The 22014-nt window shown below is 34.1% G+C and overlaps 3 protein-coding genes across 5 annotated transcripts; all 3 read left to right on the forward strand.

Moving 5' to 3' along the window:
* Positions 1-1526: 1526 nt before the first annotated feature.
* On the forward strand, positions 1527-6428 carry LOC105110468 (double-stranded RNA-binding protein 2-like). The gene is made up of 4 exons (XM_011005520.1): positions 1527-1706; positions 2879-3128; positions 4073-4292; positions 4854-6428. Exons 2-4 carry the CDS (start codon positions 2883-2885, stop codon positions 6119-6121), a joined length of 1734 nt encoding a protein of 577 aa, XP_011003822.1. The 5' UTR covers positions 1527-1706; positions 2879-2882; the 3' UTR covers positions 6122-6428.
* A 1747-nt stretch (positions 6429-8175) lies between these two features.
* On the forward strand, positions 8176-12226 carry LOC105110470 (probable nucleolar protein 5-2). Its single transcript, XM_011005522.1, has 9 exons — positions 8176-8276; positions 8720-8818; positions 8981-9022; positions 9393-9572; positions 9661-9825; positions 10275-10475; positions 10822-11319; positions 11418-11552; positions 11635-12226. The coding sequence occupies exons 2-9, from the start codon at positions 8741-8743 to the stop codon at positions 12025-12027; spliced, it is 1692 nt and encodes a 563-aa protein (XP_011003824.1). The 5' UTR covers positions 8176-8276; positions 8720-8740; the 3' UTR covers positions 12028-12226.
* A 1636-nt stretch (positions 12227-13862) lies between these two features.
* LOC105110471 (probable serine/threonine-protein kinase At1g54610) lies at positions 13863-20052 on the forward strand. 3 transcript variants are annotated; one of them, XM_011005524.1, is made up of 9 exons: positions 13863-14102; positions 14249-14365; positions 14610-15039; positions 15366-15650; positions 15756-16073; positions 16554-16781; positions 17915-18015; positions 18709-18826; positions 19371-20052. In XM_011005524.1, exons 3-9 carry the CDS (start codon positions 14677-14679, stop codon positions 19701-19703), a joined length of 1746 nt encoding a protein of 581 aa, XP_011003826.1. In that variant the 5' UTR covers positions 13863-14102; positions 14249-14365; positions 14610-14676; the 3' UTR covers positions 19704-20052. The 3 variants fall into 3 exon arrangements, with proteins under 3 accessions (XP_011003826.1, XP_011003825.1, XP_011003827.1); XM_011005523.1 differs by having other exon boundaries at positions 13863-14365; XM_011005525.1 differs by lacking the exon at positions 14249-14365.
* The last annotated feature ends 1962 nt before the right edge of the window (positions 20053-22014 follow it).

Here is a 22014-nt window from a genome sequence, read left to right on the forward strand (position 1 = left end):
CTTAGCATAACACGGGCATGCAATTAGTTATAAATAAAACTAAGTCGTGAGTCGTTTTAACTATCGAATGAGCATTGTGCATTTTTTTCACAAGTCACTGTGATGTGATATAGTCAATTCTTCATGAAATTTCAATATGATTCTCAATTTATTTTTGCATAATTTAACCTTTTTTTAGTTCAAATTGGCATTCAAGCTTTTTTTTTAAAAAAAAAACATTAGATCAAAAGACAAATTACCAAAGAAAATTTAGCAGAGAAAATATGTGACAATTTATAATTTTATTTAAAAGATTTATTTTATTCGTCCATCTTTTTCATTAATAAGTGGTTAATTTTTTAGTTGTTAAAAAATTAATTTTAATATCAAACTTTATTTCTTTAATTTTATAGGCATATGTATAAGAGGATAGAAAACAATTCATGAGATTTTGGTTCAAAAAGAGAAAGTTATCATTAATGGTAATCCCAACCAAAAAAATAGTTAATTTCAGTTTTAATGAATTTTATTTCACAATGAGAGTTTTCACCTGAGCATTTGCTTTCCTTCTCCTTGCCCGTTGCCCGATGATGTAGATTTGACCATGAGAAGATTTTTGAGTTCGAGTAGATTTCAAATTTTTGAGTTATGTTTTTGTTATTGTTTGATGCCATCGATGGATTTATAAAGATATTTAAAGAGTTTTTATAAGTGTTTTAAACTAAAAATGCTTAGATAATGCTAACTTTACTTATTTCTTCCATAAAAAATTAATATAGACAACAAATTATTTATCTCTTTAAAATAAAATAAAAATAAAATCAAGCTTAAGTGTCTGAGTTGGGCTATTTTCTAAGTTCTAGGCATGCTGAGGCAACATGTATATATATATTTGGTTTTATTTATTTTAATTTTATTATCATTTTATATCTTGGTAAAAAAATAATTAGTAAAAAAATAATTGAATTCTATTGAATTTATAAATTAGATTGTAAATTTGCCGGATCAATTCGCAACATCCTATCTATTACTTATTTTTTTTTAATTCATTTTTTATTCAATTTTAAAAAGTATAACTTCATCCTTTGTAATTGATAGTCTATTTTTATTTTACTCAAGTTTTATTTTTATTTTAAAAAATAGTTCATACAAAATAATTTTTATGCACTTTATTTTCATATAAAAAAATCATTGAGATTTGTTTTTGAATTCAAGGGTGTGTATAACCTGTATTGCAAATTTGTTTGATTGACTAAAATTTACTTTATTTGTTTTAATTAATTTTATTATTTAATAGTAATTTTTGTAAGTTAGTACAAGTTAATATAAATTAATTTAATATATTTATATTTTAATATTAAATAAAATTATCATTTAATATATATATATATATATATTTTTTTTTTAGAGACATGTTCCCACCATCTATGTATGTATATGTACTGCACTTAAAGCGGTGTAAAACGGGCCAATGAGCTAGTTGCCAACCATGAAATTTAATGTATTACCAGTTTACCACTTCATTACCCTCTATTAACTTAAAAACTGCAGCGACTTCTATAGTTGTATGTCACATTTGTCATCGTAAATTTCGCTCTCTCACTAAAACCTCTCTCTCCTCCCAACCTGAAAATCTCCACTACTGATTTCACTTTTAACTCTTCTTCTTATCTCACTTCCTCGGGAAAATTCCAGCTGAAGATTCTGACTTCAACATATACTTTCAGGTAAGGGGACTCATTTTCCCTTGCTGGGTTTTCAGTAAAGATCATTTCTTTTTTAACGTTTTGATTCTTTCCTGAACTGCTTTGATCTTTTTTGGCTGTTTCATCATCTGGGTTTTGTGTCATTTTATTGTACGTGGATCATTGTGTATCGGGATGCTAAATATTAACTGGGTCTTTAAAAATGGTGTCTGTGGGGGGGGGGGGTTTGGAAAATATTAGGTGGGTTTGCTGTATCTCTTAGCTGTTTTTGCCTTTTGAATTGAGTTATTGAAATTCAGTTGTTTAAAGGGACTGATAATCCAACTACTGCAAGAGAGGAGTTAGTTTAGTGCAGGAGACCAAATAGGGTTTGCGTAAATATGAATTTTTATTTTTGTTATTCAGTTGAAACATTCCACATTCACATTTTGTTTATCTTAGTTTGTGTTTTTTTTCCCTTTTCAAGTATTTGAATAAGAATTAATTGTTGGTTAGTAAATAGAGCACAAACAGTTTCGGTTGCAGAAGCTATGAATAAACCTGTTTTGAGATCATTTGATAGGGTGTTGGCCTGTATTCGGGAAACAGCTATTTATTTTTCATTAGTTGTAGATGATTATGTGTTCACTTATGGACTTTGCCATGACAAACCAGACACGAGTGCTCGTACCAATGACAGTTTCTTTGCCAATTTGAAATTCCAGTTGCAAGTAATAATTAAATTGAATACACCGGTCAGTTGTTGCTCATTGAATACCTTCATGCAAAAATGGTTGGGAGGGCATAGTCTTAACAAGTTATCCTTTTGATATCGGAGACAAATGGAAGATATCCATCTTCATTTCTCTGTTATCATGATTAGGCAGCAGGCAGTCAAGAGTTTATCTTTGCAAGTGCTTGGCTTTCTTGCTAAAACAAAGTTAGATATATGAAACTAATACTTGCAGCTTGCTGAATACTTGTATAATACGTGGAACTAGTTACTTCAACCTCACCTTTCTTACATGTTGAACCTGTGTTACAAATTGGATACAGCATTGCAGCACAAAGGTGCTGCTTTGTGTCTCAGTATTACTTGGGAAATCCGTGTACAATTTTCTGTTCTCTTTCTATTAACAATTGTAAAAGAAGTAGATTTCTTTTCCCTCATGCCCAAACAGTTTGCTTTAAGACATTTCCAATGTCACATGTAGAGGTATGTATAAGAACCAACTGCAAGAGTTGGCTCAAAGAAGCTGCTTCAACCTGCCATCCTATTCATGTATAAGGGAAGGGCCAGACCATGCCCCTCGATTCAAAGCTACTGTCAACTTCAATGGAGAAACTTTTGAAAGCCCTACCTTTTGCTCCACTCTGAGGCTAGCGGAACATGCTGCAGCTGAGGTAGCTCTCAACACACTAGCAAGCCGGGGCCCTTCTAGAGCATTAATTGCTGGAGTTCTGGTGAGCACTGGTCTCTATATCTTCTTCTATTATATTAAAAAATTATTATTAGTTCAGTTCAAAATTATAGTGCTTTAGTATGCTTTCCTCTCTTTCTCAACAGCCACTAACCCTCCTACAAAGACTTTGGACCACAACATCACGCCAAAATTTACAGTTGACACTGGCATTTTTTGGATTTTGATCAATCTGGGAGAAAGCTCTACATTTTGTGCTCCGTAACTTTGCATTTCTTAGATCCATTATAACAATGTAGATGCTGTCAACTGAAATATGTAATGAATTGATATATCCATGTTGTTTATGTAAGTTAACATTGCAAGTTTGGTCCTCCACCAACAAGCCACCACTTAGATTGTCACAGCTCTATTTGAATTGGACTTTCATTAAATGATCGTGCTGTCTCTTTTTTCAAACTAACAATCTTATTCCAAACAGTAATTTTTCTAGAAAAACACTGTCTGGGAAATTTCTGGGAAAGTAATACTTGTAATCCATTAATGCTATTCCAAACAGTCATCCGAACACTGTAGGTTTTTTTTTTTTTGAAAATGACTATACTGGGATTGAAATTATAAGATTTTCTTATTTTGACAATTTTTCACCCTTTATTTGTGTCTCCTAGGAACATTCTAGCAATGAACATAATAGCTAGTATGATAGTAAATATTGTTTATGGTAAAGAGGAGGTTGAGCTTGGTATGAAGCAAGAATAAAATAAATAAACTGAATACAGGACAAGCTATTCATGGCTTCAGGAAAATGTTTTTGAATCTTCTTTGTTCTAATTGACTTTATAGCTTGCTTCAAATTTGCATCTTCATAGTACATCTTTCTCTAATGTTTCCTCTTGTTACTTTTTTGTAACTTATTCATCATTTTTATCTCAAAAGTCAAACATATTATATTCCAGACAATAAGTTTTTGTGCTTTCTCTTGTTCAGGATGAAACAGGAGTCTACAAGAATTTGCTTCAGGAGACTGCTCACAGAGCTGGGTTAAACCTTCCAGTGTATACCACGATTCGATCAGGACCTGGTCATGTTCCTGTCTTCACATGCACTGTTGAGCTTGCAGGAATGAGCTTCACTGGAGAACCAGCCAGGACTAAGAAACAAGCTCAGAAGAATGCAGCCATGGCTGCTTGGTCTTCTCTAAAAAGATGTAAGCATTTCATCTTTTTATATCAATTCATGTTCAGATTGCTCCAACATGGTTATAATCTAAACAAACACTACTTTATCTGCTTTTTTTTCATTTAGTTTGTTCACTAGCATAAGTTGCTAATTGGGAACTAGTGTTTCTAGTTCTTCTTTCTCCTTCATTTGCTTCGAAACTAGAAAGCTGAAGGCATAGATACATTTGATCCAAGCATCGAACTGTCTTGCTTTTTAATAAGCAAGAAGGAAAGTTCATCAGATACATACGCAAACATCATGAATTACTTGATGGTCCCATGTGGGATCTGTTAAAATTCACATACTGTTTGTGTACTTGAAAATTTGTGAAAAAATGATTTCCCCTTGCAAACAATTCTCACATTTTTGGTTCAGAATTACATGGATTTATTATTAAATTATCCTTGTGGAAACTTCCAGATGTTTTCCTTAGTTTAGAACAATCAAGCACATATATACGTTGAATTATGGCCTCTATAACTTTGACCAGAATTCTACCAGTATTTTGCTATGAAGACTATCTGAATATTTGATCGCATTTCTGCAGTAGTTCAACACAGCACGTTATCTTCCAATTCATCAACTTCTTCACCAGGGGAGGCTAAAAGGAGCAGTGAAGAACAAGAACAAGTTGTTATTGCTCGTATTCTTGCATCTTTACAACCAGCTGAGATAAAGAACTCCAAGCAAAGTGATTCCCAGCGAGGCCAGGAGAGATTCATCCCTGTCTGCAAGGACTTGACCCCTCCAATACCAACTTTATATCCTGTGCAGTGCCAAGGCTGGGCTTACCCTAGCTTTACCCCTGAAATGGCCATATACCAAATGTGGCAGCAAGAAGAATTGTTTCAGTTGCAGAACCGTTTATTGGCATTTCAAGTTCCACCTGTTTCTCCTGGTCCTCAAATTCTTCCTTATATGCAGTCCATACTCCATTCAGATTCAGTTCTATTTGGTCCTCTGAGGGAGCAAGAACCTGTACCTGCAAGTCCCAGAATTACAATTGCCACGTCAAGACCATTGTACTTGGCAGATCATCATGTCTCTGATCCAATCAAGGGAGAGTCCAAGGTGACTATTAGGGAGATACATGAGGAGAAATCGGAAGAACCAGTCCAATGCTCTCCATCAGTTATTCCAGATCCCCCTGTTGTTGGGAATTTCAATGCTGAACCAAGATTGAAGGACCCGGTTGACATGGATGACAAACAGATGAAGGTTGAACTGGACAGAAAAGATGAAAATGTTCAACCAGGAGATAACCCAACTGGGCAATTCGAGTGGGCTTCCCGCAGTTACAAAGATTCTGGATACCGACCTGCTGACTTCCAAGCACAAAACATGGAGAATTTCCACTCTTCTCGGGTTACTCTACAGTATCCTCAAAGAGCAAGTTCACTCAGGAGTTTTAGACCAGCTCCATCTGCAGCTCCTCCTGTAATGATCAGATCTGTGAGGCCTGTACCTTCATCTACTGTACCTCCTGCACTGAACAGCAATATGGGACCTCTTCCAGTGCCCAAACTGCAAGATTTGGCAGCACAAATTCCTGCTCCACCCAGAATGCGAACTGGAGGTCATTCATATCCAGCCGGTCCCTTGCCTCAAAGAACGAACCTTGGTGGTGTCCGCCCACGTTTCTTGGCACCAGCTGTCCGAATAAGATCGGTTGTGCCAGTCTGTTCGGCTCCTCCAGCAAGGAAAATGCCAACTTCAAGCCAGGGGGCAGTGGTACGTGATAGAGAGAGCAAAGATACAGTGGCACCAGAAGACATGACAGCAGCAAGTTCAGAGCTCAGTAAGCTTCAGATATGAGCGGGTTATAGATACCAAATAGCTCATCTTTTTGCTTCTAGATTTTAGGCGGGTCCACCCTGCGCATTGCTGCGGGATAGCTGGAGAAAAAAAATAGGAGAGAGATATTGACGGTGTCTGATGAAGCTCTTTTGATGGTTTTCCTGTTTTCATCTCTAAGGTGATCAAGATCCTTAGGAACATCTGTATTTTATCTATTTATTGACTGTGTCAGAAAGCAATGTTTGTAAATTGCTATGTTGACTGTTTTTCGAAGCCTTTATATAAGAAATGAAGATGTTTGATGAAAAAATGATTAGATCTTTCATTGAAAGTGACAAAGCGTGATGGTGTCTGTAGTGTTTGATCCTTGTCTTTGATTGAGCTAAACAAAGGCACCGAGTGAAGAAAATTAACCATCTTTGAATCTGTTCAATCTGATGGACTCGTTGATTCAACGTGTGCTGTGTAGAGATCCCTTTTCCATGGTAAAAGAAACACAGAGAATGGATTATTACTGGGTAGAAAATTCATAAAAGGCATCAACAGAATCCAAACTGGTTTCTTGAGGATGCCTAGCCTCGTCAGCTTGCAGCGTGCATTGGAGATGCTCGTACCGTTCAAGGGATCAATTTGGTGTTAGATAAAAGAAAGAAAATTGTGTTGTGCGAATCCCATTTGAGGCAACTTTAATGACAATCAGTATTGTTTTGCTTCGAACTATTTCAACAATTCATCAAATTATTTTTTTCAAAAATTGGCAGTTTTATTTTGTTTAAATTGTTAGCGATCAATTTTCCTGCGAGTTCGGATTAAAATCCTTTTTAATGTGAAAAAAAATGTGCAAGAATTATATATATATATATATTAACCAGGGAAGTTCATAAGTAGATGGATAGTTGAGAGCAAGATTTTAATTTAAAATATTCTGAGTATTTTTTAGTATTTTTTCTTCTTTTAAAGTAGACATGAATATGTTTTATCAAACATTTCAAACTTATATTAATTTGACATTAGAAGTGTATCTACATTTACAAATGTTTAATACCGTGGTGTACAATATTTTTTAAAATATTTTTATTTAAAAATAAATTAAAATAAATTTATTTTTATATTAACACATCAAATCATCAAATAATACTAAAAAAATTATCAATTTAATATTTATTTAAGCCAATTTTTTTAATACATCTAAAAACAGAAACAAAAATTATGTTAAAAACTATAGATTGCACTTGGATAAAGTATTATTATTATTTTATTAATATGAATATTCAAGTTAGTTTATACACGCCTCAATTAATTTTATAAATTTTAAAATTAATTTATAATTTTTTTATCAATATAAATATTAAAATTAGTTTATATATAATTTAACTAATTTCATAAACTTTAAAAAATCTTTTTCGCTCTCAAGCACTAAAACTTGTGAATATTAAAAAATAAATTCAGAAACTTAACTATTTTTTAGTATTCAATTGTATCCATTATTGATTGAAATTGATCGGAAATATTTTGTTTCATGTTTGTAAATCCTAAAGTATTCAAAAGACTAATGCCGATCACTACCAGCAAATGTGTAATTCACTAAAGTTAGATATTTGACTCAAGTGCAAGCATGGCTTTAAAATTAGGGTTTTATTTGAGATAGAAAATTGTTTTCTTAAAATAAACGTTATAAGAGGGAGTTCTTGATTAGGTATTCTTTAGTGAAAAAGATAAATTATAATCTATTTGAAATTGCGTTTATTTTGGTTTTTTGAATTATTTTTTAGTTGAAAAAACTTTATATTAATATATTTTCGAGTATTTTTTTAAAATTTAATGTATTGGTATTAAAAATTAAAAAATACTTTTAAAAAATATAATATCTAAAAAGCAATAAATTAAATTGAAATAAAAAGCAAAGACCCAAGAGTGAAAAGGAAAAACCCTAGTAAATAAACAAAACTTTTTGCGACAACTTTATTTGCGGAACCCCTAAACTACCCTCATTGATCACAGATGTCCACCAACCACAGCGAGTACGAAAAATGCCCATGCCTCCCATATAAAGAGCGACTACGCTCTAAGCCTCTTTTTGTACCGCTAGCTCTCCAATTTATAAAAGCCCTCTTAAAACCCTAGAAGCCAGCCCTCTCTTTCTCCTCTAGAGAACGCAGTTGTTGTAAGAGAGGTAAGCAATTTTTGTCATCGAAGTTCCCCTCCTTTTCCACTATTCTTCTCCTGTAAACCAGGAAAGACTCCTTGTGTGTATATTAACGCTCTCATTGTTTGTTTTTTATTTTTTATTTTTCCTCTCCATGATCTCTGCTATATTTGGTTTCATAGAATCGTCTGATACTGAAGTGGGAGTCTTTTGTTTCTTCTTTTGGAGTTGATTCAGTGTTAAAAACGTTTTTTTTATGTCCCTAAAAGTTTGGTTTTTGTTTGTTCCTTAAAGAATTACTCTGTCTTTGCTTATGTTTTTTGGTTTGTTATTTGTCTGTGAATCTTTGAATGCTTGTTGTGATAAGTGGGAAAATGGTAAAGTGTGACTTTATTAGTAACTCTGTTGTGTGAATGAACTAGGATGGTAAAATAAGTGATTTAAGCGATGGGTTGGTGTTGAATTTGCAGGGTTTTTAGAGGTATTGAAACATGCTTTTGCTATTTGAGACACCGGCTGGTTTTGCCCTTTTTAAAGTTTTGGATGAAGGAAAGCTATCCAAAGTTGAGGTAATCATTTTTTAACTATGTTTCTGTGTCTGTTGTTTGTTTTTTAGAGCAATTAAGATTTATTTTTCCGTTGTTTCTAATTTATTTTTCTGCACAAGTAAAGTAATATTACTGAAAACATGTTGGCCAATGTTAATCTTGCATTTATTTCTTTCGTTGTAGGATTTGGGGAAGGAATTTTCCAGCCCAGACTCAGCAAGAAAGGTTCTTTCTCTCATTTAGTAGAGTAAAACATTTATTTTTGGAGTCAGACCTTGAATAATTTTCTGTTTTTGCTGAAAATTTAGTTTTCCATACCTCTAATGTGCATTCATAAGAAAATCTAATGTTTATGTTATTTGGATTTTCTGGACTCTATAGTACCTGTTTGGTTGGTTATAAATATGTTTTAATTGCAGAACCTGCTTTTTTATTTCTGATGACCAGCATTTCAAATTTAGACTTTTCTACCTTACACATAACATGCTCTTTTCAAATTGGTTGCCATTCCAGCTATGGGAATTTGTTTCTTTTGCAGTGCTTGTATTTATCTTTATTGGGCTTGAATTAAACTGTTATTTGGTACCAACACCAGGTGGTGAAGTTGAAAGCTTTTTCCAAATTTGAGAACACGTCTGAGGCTTTGGAATCTGTTACCAAAATTATTGAAAGCTCGACCAGCAAAGGTCTGAGGAAATTTTTGCGTGCTAACTGTGATGGTGAGATGTTAGCTGTGGCTGATTCAAAGCTTGGAAATGCAATCAAGGATAAACTGGTCTGCCCGTGTCTCAAGAGATTTATTTATGGCAGTTATCGTCATTTTAAGTCTCTCTGTCTAACTCAGAGCAATTTTTGCATTGCAGAAAATAGAATGTGTTCACAACAATGCTGTCATGGAATTGATGAGGGGAGTTCGGAGTCAGTTGACAGAACTTATATCTGGTTTAGCTACACAAGATTTGGCACCAATGAGCTTGGGTTTGTCTCACAGTCTTTCTCGATACAAACTGAAGTTCAGTCCTGATAAGGTATTTTTTATATATTAATGCACCTTGATTTATGTAGTTCAAGCAATTGCTGTATCTAGTTTCTGTCAATTCTTGTTGATACCTATTTAAACATGTAGGCTAACATGTTTATGGCATCTGTCCATGTTCTTTTGCAATCGATATCATTTGTGCCTTTATCTTTCTGTTTGAACCCTCTGGGAAAATCCTAGAAACAACCTTTGGCAGTGAACAATTAAAATGCAAAGAATTATTTTGGTCATATATGATTCAGAGGCTTGATTTCATTGTTGTATTTGGTTTTGTTCGTAGGAAGGCGGACTATTGGGTTGACAGAAGTTTGTGCTGTGCTGTAATTATCTTTATTTCTTGTTGCTAGACTATATGCATCTAGAAATTGCTGATTATTTTAAAGTGCATCTAGTTATCTTTGGGGTGCTGCAATCATAATGCTTAATGTTCTGTTTTAGGTTGACACAATGATCATTCAAGCCATTGGTTTGCTTGATGATCTCGATAAGGAGCTTAACACATATGCAATGAGAGTTCGGGAATGGTATGGTTGGCATTTTCCTGAGCTTGCTAAGATTGTACAAGACAACATACTTTATGCCAGATCAGTGAAACTAATGGGTAGCCGTGATAATGCCGCAAAGCTTGATTTCTCTGAGGTAGAATCCAGATTTTTTTTTTATTGCGACAACATGGTGTTTACTTTGTGTGTGACTATTGCGGTTACTGTGAAATCATCAATGCTGCCCATTTACATTATATTCCCTAATTTTATCCTGCTTTGCAGAAACTTGCATTAGTGGCTATTTGCCTAATTGCTGCTTATGAATGTATTATCAAATGTCAATCAGTGAGCAATCTCTCTGTGATGAATGTTGAATACCCCCTTCACTGTTGTGAACAGCATGCTGGATCATGAGGCCACTTGTAATCATATTATTTTCCTCTCATAGGATAAGATGGTCTCATGAATGTTTTACTAATCCTTTTCTTAAAATTTTGCAGATACTGCCAGAAGAAGTTGAGGCAGAACTGAAGGAGGCGGCTGTGATATCTATGGGAAGTGATGTTAGTGATGTTGATTTGATGAATATCAAAGAACTCTGTGACCAGGTCTTATCTCTAGCTGAATATAGAGCTCAGCTATATGATTATCTAAAAAACAGGATGAATACCATTGCACCTAATTTGACTGCACTTGTTGGAGAGCTTGTTGGAGCTCGGCTTATTGCCCATGGGGGTAGCTTGTTAAATCTTGCAAAGCAGCCTGGAAGCACAGTTCAGATTCTTGGGGCAGAAAAGGCTCTCTTCAGAGCTCTGAAAACAAAGCATGCAACTCCAAAATATGGGCTTCTTTATCATGCATCCTTGGTTGGTCAGGCCCCCCCGAAGATGAAGGGTAAAATGTCCAGGTCACTAGCTGCAAAAGCTGCTCTCACAATCCGATATGATGCTCTTGGAGATGGCCAAGATGACTCTATGGGACTGGAGAACCGGTTAAAGGTATGTTATAGAAATTTGCCTATTGGGACAATTGCAACCTCTCCATTTCTTTTAGAACTTTTATTTTGGGAGTGTAACTTTGACACTGTAATTTGTAGCTCGAAGCACGACTAAGGAACCTCGAAGGTAAAGAATTGGGTCGTTCTGCTGGATCAGCTAAAGGCAAACCTAAGATAGAAGCTTATGACAAGGATAGGAAGAAGGGAGCTGGAGGACTGATAACTCCTGCCAAGGTCCTCTTCTAGTCCTCTGAGTATGATCACTGGATTTTGTTTTCTTTTGCATGTAACTCTTTAACCTTTTTGCTTTGTGCAGACATATAATCCTTCTGCAGATGCTATTCTTGGGCAAACACCAAATTCAACTGCTAGAAAGGTAGAAGAAGAGGAACCGGCAAAGGAGGCTCCAGTTACTGGTGAAGAGAAAAAAGAGAAGAAGAAGAAGAAGAAGAGATCTGAAGAAGAAACAGCTGTGCCAAGTGACAGAAATGGAACTGCTGAGCAGGATGGGGAAGGGGAAGCCAAGAAAGAAAAAAAGAAAAAGAAGAAACATCAAGCTGAGAGCGATGGTGTACAAAATGAGGCTGAAAATGCTGACGAGGGAGGCAAGAAGAAAAAGAAGCGAAAACATGCTGAAGCTGAAGATGATGATGAATATGAAACACCAAGCAAGAAGAAAGAGAAGAAGAAGAAGAAGACCGAGGGTTGAGAAAATTCAACAAGTAGAGGTTCCTCGCTACTCGGCAATTTTGGAGTAGAAATTAGAATGCAACTCTTTATTTCTATATGTAAAATTCTCTCTATTTATTTGTTTTTCATTGCGGTTGACGTGACAGTGAGCATTTGTCAGAATCGGACGCATTATGCAAACATTATATTTGGCAAAATTTGGATCTTTTCTCCTGCTAGTTGCTATTAGGATTAATGAAAAAGACTTTGCAATGCCGTGAACGAACAAGCTCTACAAGCAAGTCAATTTATCGACGACAAACTGTGACAAGAAAGCAGTGCACCGCTATTGCTGTCAAATTCTTCATATATTTAAATTTTTCATATATTGGCCTCGGTACTTTTGAACGGGCAGATACTTCTAGGAGACCGAAAGAAAAAGCAATGGATGGATTAACCAGGTAAATCCCTCCCTGGCTCTGCTAAAGAAGAAGATCAAAGTTGACCACGTAATTGATGGGGTCATGTAGGAATCCAAGGTACGTGACAATGGCGGAGGTCCCACGGGATGTGTTTATCGAGGACAAGGTAGTCATGTGGTTTAGCTAAGCATGTCTTGGAAGTATAATTTAAACCCTAGATTGAATGCACAGGTGAGTTAGGTTACCTGTGCAATTTTTAACAGGATTCGGTTGGCTTAATCATTCTTTCTGAGGCTTAATAATGGCGTTGGTATACTTTGATCCTATCACAGTGGAAGGACAGTGCATGATGCTCCATTGGATCCTTAAAGCGTCAAGGAAATGTGTTTTTTTAGGAAGAAGAACACCCGTGTATAAATTTTTTATTTTTTATTTTATATTTGGAATATTAATTTCAAAGGGAAGTTGTGAGTTGGAAAGGAGAGTGACAGCAGAAATGACAGGAAAAATATTTTAGGGTTGAATTCATGTCTTGATCTCAATCAATGAACCCTCTTTTGTTTTCTCCTATTTTGTGTAACTTATAAATAAGAATAAGTTTTAGGATACGACCCCAATAAAAAAACAAATATCCTCCCAACACCAAGGGCTATTTTAATGGTGTGTGTGTGTGTATATATATATATATATTTATTTATTTATCATAATAAGTTTTGACTTTATAAGTTTAAGAATAATTTGAATGAGCAATAAAAATATATTTTAACTAAAAAAATTAAAATTACAATTTTTCTTTAAATATTAAAAGTGATTAATTTATTAAATCTATTATTCATGTCATAAGATCTTGATAACTTTATAGTAAGTAAATAAAAAATATTAAATTTAATTTTTAATTAATCTAATGTTAATGGATATAATTGAAAATAGAATTCAACTAAAAAAATCGAGTTAATCTATCAAATTTAAATTATAAAACCATAATAATCCTATAAAAAACAAATAAAAAAATTATAAAACTTAATTTTTAGTTATATTAATATTAAAAATTTAATTAAAAATAATACAAAAAATACTTAATGTGACCTCATCAATTTAATAACCAATTCAAATTAACTTGTAATTTAAATCAACTCAAATATAAAAATATTTTAAATTAAATAAATTAAATTTATAATTTATATCATAATAACAGGATAAACAAAATCATTAAATGATAAATTCCCTTCATTGGAAGAAATAAACTAAACCTTAAAATAATAAAAGCAAAAAAAAAAAAAGCACTGTCAGTGCTTTGTTTTGCGAGGAGGGAACACTGGATTCCCCTCCTCAATTAATCTATGTTAACAATTTGAATTAATCTATAAAAAGTGAAAAAAGAAAAAAAAGATGAAAAAGCGAAAAAAAATATGCCCATTAGTTAAAGGAATAAAAAAAAGAAAAGGAAAAGGAAAATCTACATGAGAGAGAGAAAGAGCGCTAGTTCTTGGGGGTTTGACTTGGAACAAAACAGGAGTGAAGTGCTCCTGTTTTGTTTTCTTTGATTGATTCTCTCTCTGTCTTTCTCTTTCTTGTCTGAAACAAAAAAAGAAAACAAAGGAAGCCCCAAAAGAAACCAAAAAACAATTCCTTCCCAACAACAAAATATTGTCAATATTATACCATCACTTGTATTTTCTCAGATTCAATCAAAGTAAGTGTCTTTCTCTATTCACATCGCTTTCTTTAACGATCCACCTCGTTTTTCAAATCATTTTCTCACTTCTGCTTTGTCTTCTAAGCTAAATATCCTGCCTTTCTCTAATATACTGCTCTCTCCTTTTCTCCACTTGGGTTTAGATCATATTTTACTTCAATGAATCGTGAAGGGGTCTAAATCTTGAAGAATAGGTTTCTTGTGATTTGCTTGTATTCATATATCTCGTTCATGGTGTCAGTTATGAACTCGCTTGAACGGTAAAGTTTCTATCTCCAGATCATTATTTTTTTACTTTTAGTTTTCATGTTTTTGTGAATCTTGAAAAGTTTGAATCTGGGCTGTGGATTTTTTTTTATTTGGGAATGCGAGTTTGGTCAGCTGAGATTATTTCACCTGTGAATTTTAAACTGTTTTGCATCATGTAGCAAATAGGATTTAGTGCACATTTGTTATTTTCTTGGAGTTGTTTTAATGCTTGGTGATTATTTTATTGATTTGCAGTGGTTTTTTTGCTGATTCCTGGGAAACCCAGATAGACCATGTGAGAAATGAGGTTTAGATTTACAACATGGGGTGTGTTCTTGGGAGAGAGGTATCTTCAGGCATAGTTTCAGAGTCTAAAGAGGTTAAGAAACTACGTGTTGAATCCAACAGGAAAATAGAAGATGTTTCGGTGACAAAGACTGATACTACTAGTAGTGTTGTTGAGATTAAAAATGAGGAAACTCATGGGGAGAAAGTTGATGGGGATAAAAAGCCTAAGGGAGAGAGGAGGCGGTCAAGGCTAAACTCGAAGCCAAGTAACCTGCCTAAACAAACACGTGGTGAGCAGGTTGCAGCTGGATGGCCACCCTGGCTGTCGGCAGTTTGTGGGGAGGCACTAAATGGGTGGATTCCCCGGAGGGCAGACACTTTTGAGAAGATTGATAAGGTGATCGTCATTTTCAGAATACAATTCTTTTTTCCACTTAGATTCCATGATTGTGGTAATTCTTAAACTAGCAATAGAATGGTAATTGGTTTGTTAGTGAAGTTCTATCTTGAATGCCTGCCACAGACGATGTAGCAGGCATGTCATAATAAGTAATCTCACAATAATGGTAATGTTTACTTCAAAATCAAAATGAAAGGAAATGTGGTCAGAGGCATTTGAGATGGGGTTTCGCTGTATATAGTATGGTCATTTGTTTTCCAATTCGATAATGCTTACAGAGTTAATTGACTTATTCAAATTGTTTCCTCCATTCTTGATTACAGATTGGATCAGGAACATATAGCAATGTGTACAAAGCTAGAGATCTATTGACAGGCAAAGTTGTTGCCCTTAAAAAGGTTCGTTTTGATAATTTGGAACCAGAGAGTGTGAAGTTTATGGCTAGAGAGATCCTCATTTTGCGAAGATTGGATCATCCTAATGTTGTAAAGTTGGAAGGGTTAGTTACTTCCAGGATGTCATGTAGTTTGTACCTAGTATTTGAGTACATGGTGCACGATTTAGCTGGACTTGCTGCCAGCCCTGCAGTAAAATTTACAGAGCCACAGGTGAGCCCAATTTTGTCTTAAATCATTTTTAGAGAGGATACCCTGAGAGGGACAGCTATGATCGAAGTTGTTTTGATTTAACATCTACCAATGTTCACACTCCAGGTTAAATGTTACATGCGTCAACTATTATCTGGACTTGAGCATTGTCACAATCGTGGCGTGCTTCATCGTGACATCAAGGGATCAAATCTTCTGATTGACAATGAAGGAATACTCAGGATTGCGGATTTTGGATTGGCATCTTTCTTTGATCCTAATCACAAGCTTCCAATGACAAGTCGGGTTGTTACTTTGTGGTATCGCCCTCCTGAGCTTCTCCTTGGGGCTACTGACTATGGCGTTGGTATTGACCTGTGGAGTGCAGGCTGTATATTGGCTGAGCTACTGGCTGGGAAGCCCATCATGCCTGGTCGTACTGAGGTATCTATTATTCTTGTTGTGGTTGTAATTTCATCTCTAGTTCAATTTCACCAGCCTTTTGATACTTGGACAAAAGATGATATTGCTCTAGTCAATTTATTTCTCTAAACTTGATGTTAAACTGCACCTATGTATGGTGTGGTAAAAGCACTGATACACTTACTAGGGTTTATGTGAAAGCTCAAGATCTTTTGGCTTAATATTGAAGATTATAGAACATGGAATCAGTGAGAAAATTAGCAAAGAACGTGAATATGAGTGTGGTAAATGACCAGTTGAATGTTTTGATTAGTTATGCCTCGGCAGTTAATCACTGTCCACTGCTTAAGTCTAAGCTAATTTCCTGAGAGAAAGGCGCATTCTTAGTTTATTGTGCTTCAGTTTGCGAGTGTTCAAAACTGCAAGCTACTCGACTGCCAAATTACACTTTGATGAATTTTGCTCATAATTCTGACCATTAATGTTTGCTTGATAATCTAGGTAGAGCAACTACATAAGATATACAAGCTATGTGGTTCACCATCAGATGAATACTGGAAAAAATCAAAGTTGCCAAATGCAACCTTGTTTAAGCCTCGAGAGCCTTACAAAAGATGCATAAGAGAGACATTTAAAGATTTTTCACCATCATCACTTCCCCTCATTGAAACTCTTCTTGCAATTGATCCAGCAGAACGTCAGACAGCCACAGCTGCCCTAAAGAGTGAAGTAAGTTGTGACATTTTCATTTTTTTTTTCTCTTTTGGATTCTTCAACTTTTGTTAAATCTCTTTGTTTGTGTTATGGTAAGCCTTAATTTCTTTCTGTCAACTTCTGCCAAATCGGTGTCTTCTATGAGGGACTTAGAAAGTGATAGGTGTTTGTATTGTTCCTTCAATTCTGAATGAAATAAATTAAACTTGATACTGGATTATGGACTCCGAAATAATCTTATATGTTGTTCTTGTTGCTGATGCAATCCCAGAAGCACCACTGTGTTTGTATGCATCAGTGCTTCTAATTCCAAACTTCAAATGAACTGGAATTTGAAGGGGGAAAAAATAATTAAGTACCAGCCTGCCTGGTTTGCTTACTTATGTGTTTTAAGTAGTCCTGCTACTGAATTTATAGTAATCAAGAAATTAGGTAACCTTAATGGCTCACAGCAGTTGGAAACTGGCAAATTTATTGATTCTTTGTTTTTGATGACTTTGGAAACTTTCAAGTGGATTTCTTGTACCTTGAGGACACTCATTTCTTGTGAATTACAACTAATTAAAATATTTATAATTTTGCTAGACCTTTAATTTTGTAAATATTTATTTCTTGCTACTTGTGAAGTTATGAAAGTGTAGTTTCTTGCTCTCTGATTTGTACTTGGTAATAAAAATTGAATAAGCAGATTAGAATCACTGGGTACAACATCAGAACCACTATCTAATATGCAGCACTTATCTTACCTCGATTCCGTAAGGGTAAGGAATCAGTTCTTGGAAGTTTTCATCTACTGATTCTGGTCCTCTTAATCTTAATCAATCCTTCTTCTTTTTTATTGCATCAAATACACTTTTCTTTTTCTGGAAAACCATGTTGATTCCACCGTGGCTTCTGCCTCAATGGAAGTAAGCCTGATCTTGGCATATGCCTGATTCTTGGCTTTGAATTTTTGCATTAAAGTAATGTTGTTTATCCAACCCACAAAAAATTGATACCTCTATTTTTTTTTTCTTTTGGGATTAAAAACTGGTGTCACCTATAAAAATCAGAGGCATTACTGATGATGGCTTCAAATTATGTACCAGATTTCTGTGTTGAAAATCATGCTTAATGATCCCCTTCATTGTGTAACTTTTGTTATGCAGTTCTTCACAACAGAACCTTATGCTTGTGAACCTTCAAGTCTCCCAAAATATCCTCCAAGTAAGGAGATGGATGCTAAACGACGAGATGATGAAGCTCGAAGGTGCCCTTTAGATATGCATTTGTTATTGTTTTTGTTCGAAGTTTTGGTAAAAATTAACCTGTCTCTCTCTCTCCTCCCTCCCCAACATGCACAGCCTTTTATATAGGTTGATGGATGGATAGCTAACATGCGCATGTGCACACATGCACACACAACCCTTGAATATTGATATTTTATTTAAACCAGTTATGAAAGGCATGTAATTGTATTTTTCTCCTAGTATTTGGTAAAATGACTTATGCAGAAAATACACAGCTAAAGCATCGTTATGATTCAAGGCGAGTTTTTCTTCAATAGGTTTGAGAGACATTGAATGTGAAATCATCTACAAAACTATGAAGTCAAAATAAACAAGAGTTGGTACAAAGGAATAAAAGAAGGAAAATAAATTCTATAAACATTTACTCTAGGTTTCCAGGGCAATATAAGCTCCATTTTGTTTGTTGTCATTCAGACACCTTCTGTTCTTTTTGTTCTTTCTTCTATATTTACCATTGATGTTACCTAGAACAAATTTTAACATGATCATTATGCTACCACCATTATACTGTTCCCTCATTTCTTCCATTTTATATCATAGACAGTTCTGTTTATACATTCTGGACTGTGTTTGCCCTTTCATATATGACTACTAGCTGTCTGTTGTCTTTTATTTTCTCCTCTATAGATAATAGTTTCTGTTTGATTGTGTAGACTAAGAACTGCTAGCAAAGCCCAAGGTGATGCTGCAAAGAAACCACGAACACGTGAACGTCATGCTAGGGGAATGCCTGCATCTGATGCGAATGCAGAGTTCCCGTCCAATATTGATGTATGTTTGATAATTTACTCGCATGATCTATTGTTTTGTTCATGTTATGGTGCTTTCATTTACAAATTCTTAGACTTGCATACCATAAGATCATAGTTTCTGTACAAATAAATTGATATAGCAATATGTGATAATACAGTTACTTCTTTTACACCCTGCTCACAATGTTTGAATTGACCAAAGAACCTTTAAACAATGCCACTTGTGAGTTTTATTTCATTTAAATCTGGAACAGATATTGTTTAATTTTCAAAAGCTTCAGTTTGTTTTTTGCTGCTTTTGAAGTGTGGCTGAGAGTGTGTTGAGGAGCATACTCCATTAAAGCCACTTTTAATACTCTCATTAGTTGGGATGGTGTAAGACATATGAAGGATGGGTTGGTCCAATCTTTTATAATTGGAAGGGTTGAGAAATGTGAGAGGATGGAAGGAATAGATGAATCCATCCATTCATTAACGAGAGAATTTTCAGTGCACTGATGACTTAAGTTCATTTTTTGCTCACAGCCTTTAACTGACAATCCTGTTGTTTCTACCTAAAACAGAGAAGGCGTCTAATTAACCATGCAAATGCAAAAAGCAAGAGTGAAAAGTTTCCCCCGCCACATCAAGATGGAGCGCTTGGGTATCCTTTAGGATCTTCACACCACATTGATCCTGCGCTCGTTCCTCCTGATGTCCCATTTAGCACCACCTCATTTACTTACTTGAAGGAGCCAATACAAACTTGGTCTGGCCCATTGGTTGATCCTGCTGGTGTTGGTGCTCCGAGGCGAAAGAAGAAGAATGCAGGTGACACACGAGAATTGTCAAAACTGCCAACTGGAAAAAATAAAAGCAATGATACTCAGTTAAAAGGAAAGAAGAGCATGGCTTGAAAACTTCAGTGCATCTATGGAATACCAGATATGTGAAACTGGTGATTTTCCATACAAAAGAGTCATTACTGCAACCTGTGTACTGTAACAACAGGCTTCTTCACACGTAGAAGAATATATTTATTCAGTTAAAAATGTATTGAGGGGTGAAATCAAAACTTCTACACTATTTTTCTCATGTAGATTTCTTCATTCCATGGTAGAAAATTTTCTGCTTTATTTGGGGGATGGTGAGAAACTTCCATTGATACGCATATTTTTCTTAGTCTTTCCAAGTTTCATGTGTTGAAGACTAAGTTCTGTTCAGATTAGTAAAAGAAACTAATAAATTCTTAAAGAGTTCCAGGTAGCCCCAAGTTCTTTATTCCTGTTTTTTTATCACAGCAATTTTGCTCGAATGATTCCCATGCATGATTTCATAGCACTGTATAGTAAACATTTGGGTGTCATTATCTTCTTCCTGTTTCTCTTTCCAGTATGGAGGCAAAATCAATATTATCAAACCTGGTCTCGCCTTGATCAACCTGATGACATGCTTACCTGTCTCATGATATCTTGGTTACGAAAGTTGTTTTGTAACGTGGTTCACCTGGCTTAAAAAAGTTAAAATGATGTTTTAATTTGTTTTTTGAAATCTTGGAACTATATTGTTTTAGATTTACTTGGTCAATTCAAGTTTATGGCTTTGATCTTGAGTCGAGTCTGAGTATGTTTGGTGATATAAACATTGGTAATGTGGCTGTGGCATTTTGATTTTTGATGAAATCACGACATTCATATAAGCATGCACCAAACTGTTGCTGCCGCCAACTTGGAAGAACCAAAAACTGCTTAAAGAAATAATGATGCTTAAGAAGATTAATTAGGCATTTACAGTATTAGCAGCACGCGTGCTGATCTAAACTTTTTCCAATATGCTTAAGTAATTATTATATTTTTAGAAAGAATTAAGAGAAATAAGGGGATAGAGTTATTTACTTTATTAAATCAATAAGCTTGATTAAGTTAATAATATTATAAAAATATAAGCAAAACCAGCATATAAATTGAACAAAAAAATTAGCTTAACCTAACCTAACCTAAGTTAATTCTTGAAACTTATAATCAATCTAATATATAAGATTGAAATAACTCATAAAATAGTAGAATTAATAATAAAAAAGATCTAAAAAAATTTAAGTAAACTCAGGTTAATTTTTCAAACTCGTAACTTGAGTTATAAAGTTAAAATTATTTTATATAAAAAAAACCTGAAATAATCATAAAGTCAAATTCTAGATTAACAAAATCTTAATCAATAAAATATTAAGAGATGAAATTAAAAAAAAAATCAATAAAAAAATCTAGAATAAAAAAAATAACAATTAAAAAAATACAAATAAATTCTGATATAAAAATAAAATGAAATCAAATATTGAGTGATGTAATGGAAAAATTAATTCAATTAATAAAATAATTATAAATAAAAAAATAATTAAAAGAATAAAGACTAAATTTAATAGATATAAAAAAGTTAAAAAAAGATGAAATTGAAAAAAATTCCAATTCTATAAATTATTTAAAATAAATTAAATAGTAATAAAAATAAAATGATCAAATTTAAAAGAAAAACTAATTGAAAAGTTGCTTTAAAATTCTTCAGGTTAAATGTAGAAAAAAAGAAAAAAGAAAAAAGAAACTAACAATGTCAAACTAAATGTCCATTCATGACAAATACTATCTAAAATTAGAGGTCATTACGAGGATTCAAATATCATTATAGAAGTCAGCATTTGACTACCAAATAACGTTTTATACATTGCTTAAAAAATACAAATATAATCATGTGTGTTCACGTAAATAATATATGTTATTCACTTTTTAATATTAAAAATATGTTAATAAACTAAATTATCTTTGATCTAACATGATAATGATAGAAATTATAATGAAAAAACTAAAAGGTTCCAATGAGCTAGTTAAAGAAAAACCGAATTTAAGGGTTTAGAAGTTATTTTAGCATGCTATTAAAAGTAAAAGTTGAAACAGTCACTGTATACTAATTTAATATTTTTTATTTTAAAAAATATTTATAAAAAAATCATATTATCCTCGACAGCGCGCCAATTTTATTTTATTTTTCTTGAGAAGAGTAAAATCACACGGTGCCCCTCATCTCATTCCGGAAATGAAAAGATTCACTGTTTCCCTGTGCTTCGACGGAGAAGTGCGGTAACCCCCATAAGCTATGGCAGCGCCAGCTCGCAACCACGGGACGGGGGCCCGCCATGCTAGGCCAGAGTGGGCTCAGCGGTCAGCCCCCATTTGAATT

Source organism: Populus euphratica, unplaced genomic scaffold, assembly GCF_000495115.2.
Source record: "Populus euphratica unplaced genomic scaffold, PopEup_1.0 scaffold394.1, whole genome shotgun sequence".
NCBI lineage: Eukaryota > Viridiplantae > Streptophyta > Magnoliopsida > Malpighiales > Salicaceae > Populus > Populus euphratica.

What these genes read in the sequence shown, in the direction of transcription:
- LOC105110468 (XM_011005520.1), top strand. Translation starts at nt 2,883, where the DNA reads ATGTATAAGAACCAACTGCAAGAGTTGGCTCAAAGAAGCTGCTTCAAC. An exon ending in CATTAATTGCTGGAGTTCTG is followed by an intron (nt 3,129 to 4,072) that starts GTGAGCACTGGT and finishes TCTCTTGTTCAG; the next exon opens with GATGAAACAGGAGTCTACAA. An exon ending in TTGGTCTTCTCTAAAAAGAT is followed by an intron (nt 4,293 to 4,853) that starts GTAAGCATTTCA and finishes GCATTTCTGCAG; the next exon opens with TAGTTCAACACAGCACGTTA.
- LOC105110470 (XM_011005522.1), top strand. Translation starts at nt 8,741, where the DNA reads ATGCTTTTGCTATTTGAGACACCGGCTGGTTTTGCCCTTTTTAAAGTT. An exon ending in GCCCAGACTCAGCAAGAAAG is followed by an intron (nt 9,023 to 9,392) that starts GTTCTTTCTCTC and finishes TACCAACACCAG; the next exon opens with GTGGTGAAGTTGAAAGCTTT. An exon ending in GACTGGAGAACCGGTTAAAG is followed by an intron (nt 11,320 to 11,417) that starts GTATGTTATAGA and finishes TGTAATTTGTAG; the next exon opens with CTCGAAGCACGACTAAGGAA.
- LOC105110471 (XM_011005523.1), top strand. Translation starts at nt 14,677, where the DNA reads ATGGGGTGTGTTCTTGGGAGAGAGGTATCTTCAGGCATAGTTTCAGAG. An exon ending in TCATGCCTGGTCGTACTGAG is followed by an intron (nt 16,074 to 16,553) that starts GTATCTATTATT and finishes TTGATAATCTAG; the next exon opens with GTAGAGCAACTACATAAGAT. An exon ending in AGTTCCCGTCCAATATTGAT is followed by an intron (nt 18,827 to 19,370) that starts GTATGTTTGATA and finishes TACCTAAAACAG; the next exon opens with AGAAGGCGTCTAATTAACCA.